Below are 19,099 nucleotides of genomic sequence, written 5' to 3' on the forward strand. Positions count from 1 at the left end.
AACAGTATGGAGATTCCTCTGAAAATTTGGAATGGAAACACCATTCAACCAGTTATCACCCCAGTTGAATCTTGATTTTATTTGTTGCAATTTAGAAGTCTTGTTGAGGAAATAAGTTCCTAAGTTGACATGATGGAGAGTTGGGCATATAAATATATATCTCCAAGGGACTTTAAATCAATATACTACAGTGACACAGCTACATCAATGTCTACAGCAGCCCAATTCACAATAGTTAAGCTATGGAAACAACCTAGGTGAGCTTCAAAAGATGAAGAGTGAAATTTATGGCACTTGCTGGTAAATGAATGGAACTTGAGACTACTATATTTACTGAAATAAGCCAATACCAAAAAAACCCAAAGGCCAAAAGTTCTCTCTGATCCTAAATAGAATCAGATGTAGCCCATGTATGTAAAAAATACACTCTACTGTCATACATATCTAAAAAAATAAAATAAAACCTGGTGTTGAAAAAAATTAAAAATAAGAACAGCGATAAAAAGCTTTAACCTAACATACACATTTAGTAATGGAAAGAGATGGCTAAAATTCAGTGGTCTGGACACACTAAAGCAAGACTAGAAATAAATGAAGAAACTCATACAGAATTATGCGAGTTTGAGATCTTCATTTATGCAGGTTCTCAGCCTAGGTAGCTCCCATATATTTGAAGACATCATATTATTAACAAGTATGGAGGAACCACCACAGAAAATGCATTTCAGATACTCTACTGCCTATATCACTATTTCACTAACATGACTCCACTATCACAACACTGACAAAGAAAGTTGTTACTTAACATTGCAAGCTATCACCACTCAGGAGTCACAGATAAGACATAGGAAACTACAATAGAGACACCATTTGGAAAATACTTCAACGTCACACACTTAATCAATAGCATAAGACACATCATCCAGGGAAAACAGTTTCCTAAGCAGACACTCAAATAAATGTGGAAAAGATATATATCCCTGAAGATGTACAAATTTCAATATAGAAATATAAGAAAGATAAAAAGCAAAGTAGCATGACTGTTTTATAGTTAATTACCCTAGAAACTATTTCCAAAGATAATGCAATATACAAAAATGCCAGAATAAAATTCAAAAAAATGTTAAAATAGTGAATTATTTCAAAGATGAAGCAAAGAGAAACTGAGTAGATTAAGGGAAAACAATGCAGGGCATGAAAGAACAATTCAATACAGATTCTGAAAAAGAATCAATTAGAAATCTTGAAAATAAAGAGCTCAATACCTCAAATAAATATATCCATTTTAAGTTAGACTCATAGACTAGATCAAGTGAAAGAAAAAAATACAGAGCTTGAAGTTGATGATGAAATATCACATTCAGACAATATCAACAACAATCAAAATAATTGTAAACAAATTACAAAACCACTAGACACAATTCATAGATACTTTTGTGAATCACTGGTACACATAATGGAGAAGAGGTACAGGCTACAGGCAATGAAAGCTTTCTCAGTGAATACAAGAAACTATTTCTTATATCTTGTGAAAGTTATGGACATCCAGGTATAAGATTTTAGAATACCAAATGGACATGGCCCGAAAAGAACTTCTTCAAATCATAGTCTATAAAATTACCAAAGGTACACTGAAATCTATAATAAGGGCCAAAGCAATTATAAACACATCAGAAAAATATTAGATTTCTGAGTAGAAATTTTAAGGCCCAGGAAATGGTATATTTAAAACCCCAAATAAAAATGTTAAAAAAGAAACAAAGACGATAATTGTAAAATGGATGGAAAGGGTGGTCATCATGTTAAGGTGAAAAAATCAGAAACAAAACCCCAATTATCACATTCTCTCCCTAACATGTGGAATCTGGGAAGAAAATAAGAATGACTAGAATATGATGGAGGGAATACTAAGGAAGAGGGAAGGTAACTGGGGATGAAAAAGGGAGTAGAGGGGAAAATGGAAGTAAGGAGAGTGGTCAGGATTCAAGTATTGTATATGTGTGTATAGAAATATCACTGTGAAATTCACTAATGTAGGCACTCAATAGGAGCTGATATTAACAGTCGACAAGAACACCTGGTTTTATAACAAGTCCAATCTGCTATCATGTGACCATATATGAAACAGAATGTATAATTTAAAAATATTCTTACTTCTGCAAAGACATAAAATTTCAGGGTCAAAATTAATGTAAAATTTCTTCAGACAATATCATTTAGATGATAAATTTCTTATAGTTAATTATTAAGATATCCTGGATTCTATATGACCAAGAAAGATATAAAAAATATGAATGGAATTTGAACATTTATTTTTTTCCACTCTTCTTTTGTGATCAAACATTCTTACTCTTATTTTCACAGGGCATGAACACCAAAAGTAACTCATTTTTTTTAAGTCTTACCTGGATTGAAATTTACTGATGTTCTAGATTGTGCTTTCATGTATTGAAGAATTAAATTCCTGTTACTGTATTTGAAAAAAGTAATAAAATTGGTATTTTAACACTCATATGAAAACACTGACCAAATATAATTCAATACTTAATAATGTTTTAGATCTAGTATCAGAACTTTTTCATATGCTCTCCTAATCTGTATGCCCTATAAACATTTTGTTAACTTGAAAATTATTTGTACAATGTTTGTTTTTTTCTGTTTTGTGAGATGGTATTTCATGATGATGGTCAGGCTGATCTTAAATACCTGGGCTCAAGCAATTGTCCTGCCTCAGGCTCTTAAGTAGCTGGGGTAAATGCATGTGTCACTGCACCCATAGCTTGAAGTTAAAGAAGAAAAAAGATAAAATGATCATTAATTGAGAACAGGACAGGTAAATATATTAACTAGTGTAGCTTGAACTCAGAAAATGTCTTGTCTCTGTAAAAATTAGTTTTTTGTTCTTGTGCAACTTCTTTCTCTTAGGCTTAAGGCCTTTTAAAAAATAAGGGTTGTATCACTTTAGTTCACCAGGTTATTATGGAGATTTACTAAGATAATATTGAAACATGTTAAGCAAAATAGTAAAATAATGGCATACTTAACAACTTACAATCTCAGCTAGAACTAATGTGCATTTTTCATAGGTTCTAATATTCAAAAGTTAAAATTATTTTAAAAAATGCTTGAGTCCTAATTTTCATGATCAATTGGGCTCTTCTTTGTGCTTTATAACTCAAAGCAAATCAGCAATTAATTTATAACTATTTATAAATATCTCCTTAAATTAGAGAATATAATCATCCCCTTCTGTGAGACTAATCAATAATAACAAAGGCAAGAAATTAACAAATGCCAAAAACTTGGACTACTACTATTTCTTCTCTACCTAGTTGAACAGAATCAGCAGATAAGTGTAGCTACATTTCCATGTTGATCTCCAACTGACTTGGAACACAAAATTTTCTTTAAAACTATGGATACTGAGGAGTCATGATGGGGCTTAGCTCTCTTAGATTCAATAAATCTGCTTAATCTATTCCTTTTGAGGCAGACCTTAATAAATGCTGAAAACTTTAGGCAGCGATTCCAACAGCTTGAAAATTGCCATTACTTGGGAAAACTACTAGAAATGCCAATCTAAATTGGCACTCACCATGGAAAACAGTGATGTGGAACCCCCTGCAGTCGAAGGAAATCTATTTCAAGGGATGGAAGGATTTGGGGCACAGATCTGTTAGCCAAGAAGACAGAAAACTCTGATCTCTTCCAGAGATTACTTGAAGCTTTACTTGAAGCTTTCTAATAGATTTGAATGATTTTAATTTTATGACAGAAAAAGACAAAGTCCTAAAAGGATAATGCACCAAAAAGGGCAAGGCTAATATGGGGATTCCACATAAGGTTCCTAAAAGGGGGACAGGGTCAGAGTGCTTAGTATTTGTTGGCCAAAGCTAGAGGCCAAGCTGTCAAAGCAGAGTGCTTCTGCTAGGAAACAACTGTTGAATAAAAAAGCATAAGTGCATGAGAACTAAAAAAAGTGTTGAGTCTAAGTGTGGGTTACCATGAAGGCTCAGGGATTGAATCAGTCAGGATATTTTGAAATAAAAGCTCTTCACTACCAGACTGCAGGTCCAGGTCTGGCAGAAACACCACAGCAACAGAACTGACAGAGACAAAGGAACAATTTAAAAATCTATTTATTCCCCTCCATCTGACTACAGAATTATCTTCCTTACACTTCAAGGATATCATTAGGTCCTTGATAAATTAAAGGGGGATGGTAGAATAGCTAACTTCAGCTAAACAGGGAATTTCAAGACTCAAATAGCAAATTATAAAATCATAGGTGTGATACTATCTGTCCCTGTGAGGAGGGGTTATGCTTGAAATGAATTGGATAATGCTGGAAACCCTAAGGATGAAGGTTTACAAAGTCCTAAGATATTAGGTAGAGGTATATCTCAGTGGTAGGAAAATTTCCCAGCATGCATGAGAAGAAAAAGAAAGGAGAGGGGAAGAGAGAAGAGAACAAACCTTGAAGGTGACTCATGCACACATCACTACTTATTTTTTTTAAAATAACTAATCCATTTTAATTATGTATATATGACAGTAGAGTGCAATTTGATTCATTGGACACAACTGCAACAACTTTCATTTCTGATTTTACAGGATGTACCATTGCATCCTATATGCAGTCATACCTGTACCAAGGTAATAATGTCTATCTCACTCCACCATCTTTCTTGCCTCCATTACCCCTCCATCCTTCTCTTTGCCCAATCAAAGTATCATCACTGCTTCTTGGCTACACTTTGAAGGGTTTCTGACTAATGAACTGTCCTAACTCACTACGGTTCCATACATAGTAATGCTATGAAATCTCACCTCATATATAAGATGCAACAGGTGTAACTATTGTGGATATACAGCTAATGTTGATTAGTATTGTAATGTAAATACTTACTCAGTATTTCCACTAGCAATGGCATAAGACAAGGCAATCTCTCCACAATTATCTGAAGCAGACACATTAACACCACATTGAAGAAGAAGCTCAGCTATGTGTGTTGATTTATGTTCCACAGCCAACATGAGGGCTGTTCTAAAATAAGAGAGATAACTTCAAATTTAGGTATTTTAATAAGTTTATTTAAAAAGCCATTGTAATACATTTTACCTCTTTGACATCTAGATTTACATACACTAACAGACATATACATCTTGGAAGATCAAATCTTTATCTTTCTTTATCTTTCTAAATCATTTGTAAGTCTAAAAGGAAAACAAACACATAAAAAAATAAATCACGAGTCCCAAAAGAGGAGAGTTACAAACTTAAAGTCCTTCAATGAACGTTAATTATGATGAGGTCATTCATCTGGAGTTGGCAAAGATTTCAATGAATAAAGCTCCATTTCTTTCTTAGAGTGATGTAATATATTGTAACTCACAGTCAGCCAAAAGTCAAGGAGTAAAAAAGGTATTTGCAGGTACAACATAATAACAGCAGCACTGGTGATAATAATAATAATTGTTGCTTCAGTCATTCACTCTGAGAAGCATTTGCCAGGCATTGAAATCAATGCTACGTGTATAATCTTGCAACCAGATTTCAAGCATATGTTACACTCTTTTTCATTATAAATGTTCAAAATTTGTCAAGACTAATTAGACGTCACTTAGGAAAAATCTGAAATCAATATTCTACAAATTAAGTAATTTAAAGCAAATAGTCATATAAAGGAAAAAATAATTTTCAATGTCTATCTATACTCAACACAGCATTTCCAAAAGAAAACTATACCAGGAGAAGATGAAATATTACAGAAAATTTAAGAAGTTCAATACTGAATAAAAGCACAAACTAAAAGTCTATATTTTACAAAACTAACATGAAAACTCTAGCTAACTCAAGATTATGTGATCAACAAAATCAAATAGTAATCATCAGCCAATAATTATAAGGGCATGTGAATCATACTACATACTCTTATTTGTGTTGCTCAGTTTGAATAATTGCTTTTCTCCTCAATTTTAGTTTATGTTCATGAATTTCACTCTATTCCAATGATTATGTCATTCCCATTAATTTAATATTTTTCACTTGAGTGATTTTACTACAATATTAACCCTTTTCCAAAAAATATAAAGTACTATACCTTCCCTTATCATCAACTGCATGTATGTTTGCTTTATTCTTAATAAAAAATTCTACCATCATCCGTCTGTTTTTCTTTATGGCGAGTAAAAGTGGTGTTTGGCCACTCTGAAAAACAATAAATATAATTTATTCACAAAATTACTACTTTTCAACTGAAGTTAACCTTACAAAATACTGAATGAATATAAGCATATAATAATAATGTAAATTAAGTTTGGCCACTCTCTTCTCTTCCCATTCTGCTTCCATATGTGCTGCTATTTCATTTTGAGATGCCTCTCCTCTGCCTAGAGTGGCCACATGAACTCCAGAGTTTCTAAGACTCCTTCATACGTTCACTGTTTCCATGGATCTTTGCCACTGTCCAGCATTCATCATGGCATCTTGGAGTTATGTAACATGAACCCTCCTCAACCAAGAGCATATTTAGGACATAAACTGTATTTTATATCCCAATAGCCCCATTCCCTAATGCATATTAGTAAAGGTTATAAGTATTATATTTCATTAACAAGCCAAATTCTCAACCCACTAGTAGGGTGTATAAATCATATTCTGAAGAACATCTACTTTTCCAGAAATACCAAGCAGTATAGAAAAGATTCCTTGTTTTACTGTTAGAAAAAATTTACACAACTGTGCATTGTGAGTCCAGAAGTACAGAAATAGCTTTTCCATTGCTTAACACCTACTTGACACCGATTTTTTATTGGAGATATTCACATGTGAACAATTGAAGTTACAGGAATATATTTCTGAGAGCTTTCCAGCAACATGGAAGTTTTCTCCATGTTATACAAGTCCACTTGATTCCTTTTTATTTATGAAATCAGAATCCCAGATTCCAATGTAAGGAATTTCTGCTTAAAATTGATAGAGTCTGAGTAAACTATGTTGCTTTTTCATAATTGTTCCTGTGTCTTCTCTTATTATAAGTTGAAAGATATTTATCTTACATGTCAGAAAGTTCAATACAAAAATATATTATTTTTATGCAATTGGAAAAAATTTTTCCAACTAATCCACTGAGAGGGGATTAACAAAGAGAAATAACCAACTCAAAAAAAAAATTATCGCAAAGCTGGGATTATGGCTCAGTGGTAGAGCACTCACCTAGCACATGTGAGGCCCTGGGTTTGATCCTCAGCAGCACATAAAATAAATAAAATCAATGTATTGTGTCCAATAAGAATTAAAATATAAATATTTTTTAAAACTCCAAGAAAACAAACAAAAAAACCACCCAGTCAATAACTGAGCAAAAGAACTAAACAGAAATTTCTCAAAAGAAACACAAATGTCCAAACTATATATAAAAAAGTCTTCTACATCTTTAGCAATTATGTTAATGCAAATAAAAACTACCCTAAGACTTTATCTTACTCCAGCCACAATGGTAATTATCAAGAACACAAACAGTAATATATACTGGTAAGAATGTGGGGCTGGGGATGTGGCTCAAGCGGTAGTGCGCTCGCCAGGCATGCCTGTGGCCCGGGTTCGATCCTCAGGACCACATACAAAGATGTTGTGTCTGCTGAAGATGAAAAAAGTAATAAAAAAGTAATAATAATAAATATTAATTCTCTCTCTCTCTCTCTCTCTCTCTCTCTCTCTCTCTCTCTCTCCCTGGTTAAAAAAAAGAATGTGGGGGTAAGGCACATGTTTACACTGTTGGTGGGACTACATACTAGTACAACCACCCTGGAAAAACTTTGGAGATTCCCCAAAATCTAAGATGGGAACCACAACATGAAACAGCTATCCCATGACTCAGTATTTTCCCAAAATTAGTAAAACAAAATTTTACATGTAACTGTATATTAATACCGTCACACGTGTGTTTACAGTAGTACAATTCACAACAGGTAAATTATGAAATTAAACCAAGTACCTGTGAATGGATGAAAGGATTAAGAAATTCTGGTGCACATACATACAATGGAGTATTACTCAGCCATAAAAATACATTATGTCATTTGTTGGTAAATGAGTTGGTATCCAAGAATATAATGCTAAGTGAAATAAGTCAAATAAGAAACTCAAAGGTAAAATGTTTCATATGTGGAAGCTGGAGTTAATTAAAGAAAAAGAAATGAAGAACAGAATATCAAAAGATGTAAAGAAGATCAGTAGTGTAGAAAAAGAAGATGGAGAGGCACAGAGATAATGAAAAAGGGAAGGCAATGAAGAAGGAAATCTTTAAAATTCATGTTATATGCATATATAAATATACCACAGGTAATTGCACCCTTATGTATAAGTAAAAAAGAATCAACCAAATATAAATAAATAGACAGGTGAAAGGAGGTCCAGGAGAATAGGAGGGGAGAATGGAGGAGTAGGGGTAGACAGATGGAAAAGAGGAAATCAATGACTCAACTGGAATTCCATGCATGTAAGATTTTGGGGGAATGAATTCAACTACTATGTAAAACTATAAACTCTAATAAAAATAACATTGAAAATGTATTCTCACTTGTAATGACAATCCTGGTAACATAATGATTGGTTATTTTCCAAAATTCTTTTTATTCTCATCTACTTTAATTGCTACTTAAAGTTACTTATAATTTTAGGCAAAATTTAATTCAGAAATTTTGTGTATCATCAAGATTTATGCTGATCTACACAGATTACTTGTAGCATCATAAAAGGCACTAAACATTTGCACTTTAAGGAACAAAGCTGAAGACTGATTCATAGTACAGCTGGTGAAATCCATGAGTTATCTACTTCTAGCAATAATTTATCCATTCTAGCAATGAGTGACATAATCAGCCTTTCAAAAATTCCAGTGGGAACATGATTTTTATAGTATATATAGAGAAAACTATTTAACTTCCAAATTCTAAATTCAAACACTTAATCCCATTTGCAAAAGATTCATAATATATTATGTAGTCCATATTCTTGTATATCAGTAGAAAACACCATGAAATCTTTATCACACTATATTTAAAAAGAGGAGCTGTAACCTCATTTATACAGGCAAAGTAGGTGATTGGGAGTAAGTGCTGCAGTTGCCAGAAGCAAACTGAAGAACATGTGTGCCCAGCATGTGGGAGGCAAACCATGCACACCACACCACACAGTACTATGGCTCAAGGGGACCGCATCAGGTTCCTTCACAGAAGCTTGAAGTTCAGATTTCTGCATGAGTCTCTTGAATTCTAAGTGTGGATTCAACTGATGGAGGCAAACTAAATACACACATGAACTACAAAAGAAGGAGGAAGAACACGAGGAGAACTCCCAACATTTAATAGTATTTTAATAAAAAGAAAATTTGCTTATAATCAGTATTTTTTAACATGCATTACTGTTAATTTTAAGAAAAATTTTAAATATTTTGAAAATAATAGTGATTGATTATATACCATGTTTTTGGCTTCAATATCTGCGTTGGATGAAAGCAGTTTTGTTGCTATTAATGTGTTCCTATAAAAGATAACAAAGTGGAGCGGAGTTTCACCCTTGTTGTTGTGAATATTTGGATTGGCACCATGTTCTAGAAGAATAATTGCACATTCCTCTTCCTCATATTGTAGGGCCTGTTGGTTTTAACCAAGAAATAGATTGTAAATTTTGGAAATCCAAGAAAAATATTTCACATTTTACTCATTAGTTATAACTAAATGGTATTAACCAATTTTTCTTCTAAGCATTTCATCAAATTCATTTCCTGCAAAACCACTGGTATATCTACCTTCATCAATGGTGTGTTGCCATCACTGTCACACAAGTTGACATTGCATTTCCTCTTCACTAGAAGAGCCACCACTGCTGGATTGCCATAGGCACAGGCATAATGTAGAGGTGTTCTGTGCAAGTAAGAAGCTTTATTAGGAATTCATAAGGTACCTTTTGAAATATACAACTATTTATGCAATTATAAACATTAAGTAGCTCATAATTCCTCTATTTTCTTATGAAGAAAGTACAATATTTAGTAGCTGTCATTACTTATTTTATTAATGAATGATCAGCCTATGCCACTGACATTTTCTTCTTATTTCTTGTTTCTGATACTGCTGGGGATTGCACCCTGGGTTACTCAACTAATGAGTCATATCCTAAGCACATTTTTATTATATAAACAATTTTCATGCAGGGTCTCACTAAGTTGCCCACTGTGGTCTTTTTTTTAATTAATTTTTATTGTTGGTTGTTCAAAACATTACATAGTTCTTGATATATCATATTTCACACTTTGATTCAAGTGGGATATGAACTCCCATTTTTACCCCGTATACAGATTGCAGAATCACATCAGTTGCACATCCATTGATTTACATATTGCCATACTAGTGTCTGTTGTATTCTGCTGCCTTTCCTATCCTCTACTATCCCCCCTCCCCCTTCCCCTCCCCTCTTCTCTCTCCACCCCCTCTACTGTAATTCATTTCTCCCCCTTATATTTTCCCACTGTGGTCTTAAACGTCCAATGCTCTTGCCTCAGCATCCTAAGTCACTGGAATCATGGGTATGTGTGACTGTGCCTGGTTCCATTGATTTTACTTATTTTTGTTTGCTTTGTTTTCATATTGCTGGGGATAGAACCCAGGCCTGAAGCATTCTAGGTAAGGAAGGGCTCTACCACAGAACCACATCCCCAGAGCAGAGCAGCCCACTTGCCTAGAAAGAAGATGAACTTGAGATTTAGTTCATCTTGAGTTTGAATTCTACTTTAGACTCTATGATGTACTAGTTATCCCAGAGTCTTACTCTCCCTCAATTTCCTAAAAAAGTAAGGATTAAAATGAGTATCTCCCTGAATACTACCAAAATGCTTTATGGAGAATCTATATAAAACATTTGAAGATTTTGTAGCAACAGCAACAGCTCCATAATTGGTAGCTATTGTAATCAATATTATTGCTTTTTATCAACTAAGAGTATTTCAATTAATAAGTTAGTAGTATTGTAGTGAGTTTTAAAAATATATTTTTAAAACTATGTATTTCAATGAGTCTAAGAGGATTTTTTTTTCTTATCATTTTAACAACACTGACAATGGAATCCCACTAATAATTTGGGCTGCATTACAACTATAATTGGCAGCATTTATTTTTTTCTTCATAAACAAAATAAAGAACCACCATAATTCATGGTGCCTTACCTTAAGTGAAATGTGAGTCAAACAATAGATTTATGGCAGTTCTCATGACATGGATGGCATTTAAATTCAGTTTTAAAAGTATGATAGGTAAAGTAGGCTGAATAATAACAGTAAAAGGCCAAACCGAAAGCAAACTTAATGCCAAAGGAAAAAGAACCCAAATGAATTAGTATGGTTAAATTAATTCAGTATTTATTTATATGGGATTTATATATAAATCAGGTATTTTCAATGTTCAGTATTTAATACTGTCTTAATTTTTCACAAGGGACTTTTACAATTTCTTACCTCTATGAATGCATGATTGAAAAGGAGGAAGAAATGTTTCATTTGAAATTGAGTCCTATCACGTCAGTTTTAATTAACTGGTCACACCTAGAAAGTTTTTATGTAAGAGTTCTCTGAGATAGTAGAATGTGTCAAATACAAAATAAGTAGCTGTGCCGTTCTTGTGCATTAAAAACGTATTCATTTTACGAGTACAAATGAATAGAATTAAAGAATAATTCTTTAATGCTTTACTTTATAAAAGTTTCACTTAAAAATACTAAAGTTGAGAAGTTTAGTATTTTTATGTGAAACTTTTATAAAGTAAAGCAATATTTTTTCAGGAGTAATAATCTTTCATACTTGCTCTCTTCTATACTCACCAAAACAAAATTATTAACCTATAATTGCATATGTAAAATAAAATATACATATATAAGAAATGTATGTGTAGTAATATATACAATAGATGAAATGCACTATAGGACATCTATATAGAAATGTACTAGAAGAAAACATAAATGCTTTCTTCATGTTGGCAAAGGCGTTCTAAAAAATAATGAATTTGAAAGAAGACTTCTTTTTTTCCTACCTCTCTTTTGAAAATTTATTATGTTGATGGTGATGACAATGTTATTGTTGTTGTTTTGCTGGTGATTGCACCCTTACCCTTTGCTTTGACATGCAAGAAGTGCTCTAACACTGAGCTACATTTCCAACCTTGGAATTCTAATTTAATCAGATAAAATATTCTTAATTTTACAGATGCTCAAGTGACAGTGACATATGAACATAGAAAAAATATTTATGTCCTTGGCAATAGAAGGAATTTAAGTCTAACAAATGAAATAAATTTCTCAGCTACAATATTTTGAAGATGAAGAATAGTGGTATTGGGCTGTTGATTATGGCTTGAGCTGTTTATTGCTCCTCAAATAGATGATTTAATGATAACTGCTGTGCCACATTTAAAACTCTGCATGCCACTACCTACCAATTCCATTTTACTCTCCTTCCAGATATTTGAGTATTCTTTTTATCCTGTTCCAGTCACTTATCTTTTGGCCATTGGCAAACAAGTAATTTGTGAAAGTTAATAATGTATTTTGATACACATAATGGCAAGTCTTTGTTCATTGCAAACATTTTCTTAGTGTCATCATGACCCTAAATGACTGCATGTGAAACTAAAAAATGTACAGATATTTTTATTTGTTTTTTGTGAAATTGATAACCACAAAGAGAGCTCACATTTGGTGTCAATGAGTATTCTAATGCACAAACCACAAGCAGGGCCTACCTTTGATACTCTTAGTCCCTTCAGAACAGAGTAGGGCAAGCTACAGTAGGGCAGCAGCAGGCAGCACTGTACAGACTAGGCACCCTTTGTGTGCTACCCCCTTGGCCCTGGTGACTGAGAGCTTGCACTGCCTGGATGCTCTCAACCAATGCTCTACTCTATATGCTTGTACAGATACACAGTAATGGATAACTACAGGAAAGGGTACTGGAACAGTGGAATCAGCAATTTTGGAATTTTGTGCAAGAAGCTTTTGGCAGATGCTTTTTTACTTTAGTCTAAAGTGATAACAAAATTGAAAAAGCATGCTGTGTTTGGTGTTTTGGAAAGTGTAAAAGCTGCCAGTGAACTCTAGTGTCCTCTGTGGAAAGGTAGTTAAAAGTAGTTAACTTCACTAACTGAAGTTAATGAAGTATTTGCAGAAAATTCAGGGCTTGTCAACACTGTTGTTATGAAAATGGTTAGATGATTAAGATGACACCAAGTTATCCTAAGAATTTCATAAATTAGTGAGTGAAGCATGTGAGAAATAAGTAAAATCTTATTTTTAGAGGTGGAAGACACACCCCTAAATATACTAGTGTGAAGGAATTTTAAAAATATAAAAAAGAAGAAAGAACATGGAGCCATCTTCCCAATTCAGAGTTCTTGTGAGGCTCTTGGGACACAACAGGTAATAGATTACATCTGAAAATTTTTCAATGCTTTTGAAAATGTGTACATTAAAATCTGTTGTGTGTATTTATTTAAAAAAAAATCAGTGACCTTATAGGGAAATTTTAAGTGTCTGGGAAACCAGTTAAAAATTTGGTTTTGTTTAGCTGCCCATTAGAAGTCCTGGGTACTGAACTTCCAAGGTGTGCAGGTCCTGGATATTGAGGACTCCACAGGATATTAAAGTTAAATATTCTGGTGAAAGGAGAACTGGTATCCTTTCTGCTCTGCTCCCATTGGCACAGCCTGGATGGTGCAGGCTTCAATTCCATCAGCCCATTGGTCCCTTACCCCTCAGTCCCTGGCCTCCCAAACCCTATTACCTATCTTTATGATCCGTGCGATCAACATGACATCCACGTCCCAGATAACGTTTAATTCTTCCAAGTTCACAATTTTTTGCAGCCTGGTGGATCTTCCCAAGAGGGTTATATCCGAAAAACTTGATTCCCAGGCTTATATAAATAAACTTTCTCCAGGCTCTATCCATCCTAAAGACAATTAGGTAAAACCTCTGTCAAGTGGCCTACCGAAGCAGGTTGCCACTACCTATCTGCCAACCAACTGGCAAAATAGTCGTTGCCAGGTGACACTGATAAACACAAATGCACATTCCACAATTTGCATGGCCCTAGGTGATTGGCTTCTGGAAGGTATGCCTCCTTTACTGTGATCAGCGCCTGGCTATTCTGTACAGACCCCACCAAGAACCGGGTGGGACTCCCCTGAGACCCCCCCAAGACCCATACAGTGAGTGAGATGCCCCACCAGAATCAGGTGGGCCTCAATGGTGGGCAGGTGAGAACCCCCCACACCCAGACCTGGGTGGGCAGGACTCATCCTCTCTGCCATTGCACAGCTGCCTATGTCCACAACAGGAAACAAAAACTGCACTCTTCCTATTACTTTATTCAGTAAATGGCAGAAAAGGAGATCCCTGACTTAAGATGTCCATTTAAAAAATCTGGAAAAATTCAGGAATGCATTTAACTTAAAACAACAGATTAGAAGAAAACAACAGAATAACTGCACCAAAAGCAATTTTAGTGTCACTCTGCTGCATCATCCTCTCCCTGACATAGCTCTGCTCAACACAAAGACGGAGTAAGCAGCCCACCAGTTCCACTCAAAAGCAAAAGGAGAATAGTGTAACAACCATCACCCTAGGCTTTCCAGTGTAGTACCAAAATGTCCTGATTCAGTTTCTCCCAACCCAGATTACTGAGCAGAGAAGAATAGATGAGCTATTTGGAGATGACCTGAAACAAAGAAGAAGTGGTGCAACACATGGATCAACTTGCAGCTGAAGAAATCATGAAGAAATTTCCCAGGAGGAGGACTCCTCTCCACCCATCTGTGGCCCACAAACATCGTCTTCCTGGAGTGCACAGCGGGGCATGTCCCTCTACCCCACCACAAGGGGGTGCTGAGGCTCCACTATAGAGGTAGGACCACATCCTCAGCCCTCGGTTACAGGACTCACCCCAAGGGCCTCTCTCCTCCCAGAAGCAGGGGTTGGGGTGGCACGTCCCTACCCTCTGCTCCATAGTGGTTTACCTGGGACCCGCCTCTCTGAAGCCATCTAGGGCTCACCAAGATTGTCCTTGTCAGCAGAAACTCAGTTTAGTTGGAGGGGGCTTCCTGTGAATAACAGAAGAAACCCCTGAGACCCTCCCCACAAGAAAGTTAGTAGGTGTTAAGGAGATCACGCTGGGACGAGGGAGAAGAAAAATATGTGGTTCTTATAAAACCCCAAAGCATTGGAGGTAAAAGTGTAAGCACACCTGTGGACTGACAAAGCCAGACTTCAAACTCAGGTCACACCCCAGAGCTCGGCAACCACCTAGCCTTTATTAGGTTATCAATGTCCACTCACTGAGTCACTGAAAGCACCCTCAAAGGCAGACATAATTACAAACAATGAACAGTGCAGCAGTAACAACACAGATGTGAAACACTGGTGCATATCAATGTCCACAGGACGGGCTGCCAGTCATCACACACATACACAGAGCATATGTAACTCTTCACGGTCACGATCAGCACACTCCCGGCCGGGCTCCAGCGCAGAATCTGAGTGCATTCTTCACGTCCCTGTTCCTCAGCGTGTAGATGAGGGGGTTCAGCATGGGGGTGGCCACGGTGTAGAAGAGAGCTATGAACTTGCCCTGCTCGTGGGAGCTGCTCTTGGCTGGCTGCAGGTACATGAAGAGGATGCTCCCATAGAACAAGGACACAACGGCCAGGTGGGAGGAGCAGGTGCTGAATGCTCTTCTCCGCCCTTCTGCTGACCGGATCTTCAACACAGCCTGGGCAATGTGTCCGTAGGACACCAGGATAAGGCCCAGTGGTAAGACCACAAAGATGAAGCTAGCAACGTACATCTCGACTTCGTTGAGCCTGGTGTCCACACAGGCCAGTTGCATAATGAGAGGCATCTCACAAAAGAAGTGGTCGATGCGATTGTGCCCACAAAGAGGCAGGAGCATGGTGAGCGTGGAGCCGACCATGCTGGTGGTCAGGCCCCCAAACCAGGAGGCAAAGGCCAGGCCAAGGCAGAGCTGTGGGTGCATGATGACAGTGTAGTGGAGGGGCTTACAGATGGCAGCATAGCGGTCATAGGACATGACGGCCAGGAGGACACACTCGGTGGCCCCCAGCCAGTGGGACACATAGAACTGCACCACACACCCTCCATAGCTTATGGTTTTCTGTGGTCCCCAGAGGTTGACCAGCAGTTGTGGGACAATGCTTGTGGTGAAGCTGATGTCTAGGAAGGACAGGTTGGCAAGAAAGAAGTACATGGGCGTGTGGAGGTGCACGTCCACACGGGTGACCAGGATGATGGTGGTATTGCCCAGGATAGACACCACATAGCACACCAAGACCACCATGAAGAGGATGGGCTCCAGTGAGGGGCGAGCAGAGAAGCCCAGGAGCACAAACATGGCAGGAGAACTTCCATTGGTCATTTCCAGCCTCTGACGCCCAAAGGATGGGGCCAAAAGGCCACCCACGCTGGGGGCACAGGACATGATGCAGGAAACCATCTCACCACTTAGGAGCCAGCCTGCTCCCTGAGCTCTCAGAATGCTCCTGGATGGCTTTGCGTGGTCTTCCTGAGGCAGAGAGTCCGAGTGAGAGGCCTGGACAGGCATGGCCCAGGGAGATGTGGAGGTTCATGCATGACATTAGCACTGGTTCCACTGGAAAGGTCACTTGTACCAGCAGCATCTGGCCTGTGCCTGAGTGTGCAGTGACACGGGGGTGCAGCACCGGGCAGAGGGTGGTGTTCCATGTGACGAATGCAGGGCAGGAGACAAATCAGAGTCCTGCCAATCACACAACCAGCTTTGTCCGTGACATCTTCAGACTCACCCCTCCTTGCCACCCAGGGTCCTGCCTTCTGGCCATCCTGCGGCCATTTTCCACCTGAGGTTTGATCTGATACCCTAACTTGTCTCCGTGCTTCCTTTCCAAGTCTTCCCTCAAAACCAAGCAGGACACTAAGATGTGCTAGGACCACAGGACCTGTACCCACCCCAGGGCCTTGGTGCAGAGATGGCCCCTGCTCTACGCTCTGTATCAGCCAGCCTCCCATACTCTCACCCACTCCATCGTGGCATTTTCAATGGTGGCCTGTAATGCAGGCCCTCTTCAGTGCCCTCTCCACCTCTCCTCGCCTGCCCTCAGCCTTGGTGGCTACCACCCTCGGCCAGCTGCTCTGCCAGTACGCTGGACCCTGTCTCACTCATAGACTACCAGTTCCCTGTGGGCTCAGTCCTTTGGTCTGTTTGCTTCTGGGTCCCCAGAGTCTGCCAGGGTCTGATGCAAAGTCACTTCATGTGTCTTTGTGGATGTGCCCTAATGGGTGGTCAGATGGCCTGTGGTCAGGGCAGTGCAGACCTGGAGTTGAGGGGCTGCTACCACAACCTCACTGGGGTTGCCAGGAAAGGTGTTTTGGGACTGCCAGCGGCTTGCAGAGAGGCTCAGAACATGCTCTGCAGAGAGGGAACCAACCAGCCACGTCTGAGCACCTGTTCACCTTGGTAACAGCTGGCTCTGATGGTCACTACCTGCAGTTCCAGGATGCAGAGTGGCACTCACCAGCCCTGTGTCTGGGCATGGTCAGGGGGGCAGGAACAACATGTTCACTGAGTGCTTTACCTGGGAACTCAGGGCTATGCAATACCTGCAGGTGGACCTGGGAGGGGAGAGCAGGGGCAGGTCACCAGGGCTGGAGAGCAGCCTGCCTGGAGGACAGGGTAGAGAGCCATCCACGGCACCACTGGTGTTTGGCAGGAGGGTCAGGTTCTGTCCCAGCATGTGAGTGCAGTTGACAACAGTGCCCTGTTTCCCTCCCAGAAGAGAGCAGTATGAAGGGACTCCTTGAGGAAGCAGCAGAGGCCACGGTGATGCTGTGCTAGTGACACTGAGGCCATGTCCACCCAGTGAGGACCTGAATCCCAGCTCCCAGGAGCCTCCCAAACACGCACAGAGAGTGTGCACCAATCAGTTAAGAGTACACACAGGGACTCCTTGGCACAGGTAGAAATGGGACTCAGAGCACCAGGCATTTCCCCTGGGAGACTGCCAGAGAAGAGTCTTGCCGAGACAGGGTCTGCTCTGCAGACAGCCGGCCAGCAGTGTGCTGGACCCTGGAGAGGGCGTCTTGAGGAATGCATCCCCACCTCCTCCATGTCACAGGCAGCTGAGGCCCTCAGAGCATGGCTGGCTTCATACCTGGGACGTGAGGATGGGGGAGCCTGGCTAGTTTTCTGCCACTGTGTCATGCAGGAGTCCCAGTGATGGGTCCTTGCAAGGAGGCCCCACAGCTGACCTGAAAAGCAGAAGGCTGGTTTGACACTTGCCCTGTCACTTGTGGAAGGAAGTGTCCCCCCTATGAACAGAGAGAAACTATGCTGACTCATAGCTGACACCCTGGCAAACGCAGAAATGTCACCACGAGATGGACGCCAAGGGGTGCCTGTGATGGGACAGTCTGGCTGACTCTTGGAGGCCCAGCAACCCTCCTGATGCTCTGGGCTGTTTCCAGCAACGTCCAGAGGCATCCACAGCCTGAGCTCCTGGTGACCCTGGAGCTAGCCCAAAGGCCACAGCCCCAGCAGAGGAAGAGGTGGCCCCTCCCAAGGTGACAACCACACTCTCACCTCAGCACTGAAGATGTCCTCCTGCAGAAATAAGCCAGGCACAGAGTCGAGGTCCCCATGTTCTCTCCTGTGTGGGGGAAGGGAGAAAGAAGGGGAGGGGCCACCCATGGAAACAGGGAGCTGGAGGAGCAGAGGAAGGGGCTGGGGGGAGGGGAGCAGCTGCAGCCTGGGGTTGGCCCAGGGATGCTCTGTGCACCCTGAGCACAGCCAGGGACCCAGCAGAGGCACACACAGTCCACTCAGAAACCCTGAGTCAGTGGAGGAAGACCAGCAGGGCAGGGGGAAGGTGAGGGAGCGAGGGGCACTGGCACTGAAGGCAACCAGTTCTGTCCCACACGGGTACGATCCTGTCACAATGAACCCCGCTGCCATGTTCAGCTCCAGTCCCCAGTGACACAGTCAGCAATCCTCACTCTGCG

General features: G+C 39.3%; 1 protein-coding gene and 1 long non-coding RNA gene across 2 annotated transcripts; both read right to left on the reverse strand.

Annotated features, from left to right (window-relative positions):
* Nucleotides 1–2,401: 2,401 nt before the first annotated feature.
* Nucleotides 2,402–9,557, reverse strand: LOC143640360 (uncharacterized). The gene is made up of 4 exons (XR_013154917.1): nucleotides 9,487–9,557; nucleotides 6,105–6,211; nucleotides 4,910–5,047; nucleotides 2,402–2,470 (listed from the first exon to the last, which is right to left on the reverse strand). It is a non-coding gene; the product is annotated as an uncharacterized LOC143640360 (long non-coding RNA).
* A 5,991-nt stretch (nucleotides 9,558–15,548) lies between these two features.
* On the reverse strand, nucleotides 15,549–16,481 carry LOC143400091 (olfactory receptor 2C3-like). Its single transcript, XM_076857363.1, has one exon. It carries the CDS (start codon nucleotides 16,479–16,481, stop codon nucleotides 15,549–15,551), a length of 933 nt encoding a protein of 310 aa, XP_076713478.1.
* Between the last annotated feature and the right edge of the window lie 2,618 nt (nucleotides 16,482–19,099).

The sequence above is a fragment of the Callospermophilus lateralis genome, unplaced genomic scaffold (assembly GCF_048772815.1).
Source record: "Callospermophilus lateralis isolate mCalLat2 unplaced genomic scaffold, mCalLat2.hap1 Scaffold_1955, whole genome shotgun sequence".
NCBI lineage: Eukaryota > Metazoa > Chordata > Mammalia > Rodentia > Sciuridae > Callospermophilus > Callospermophilus lateralis.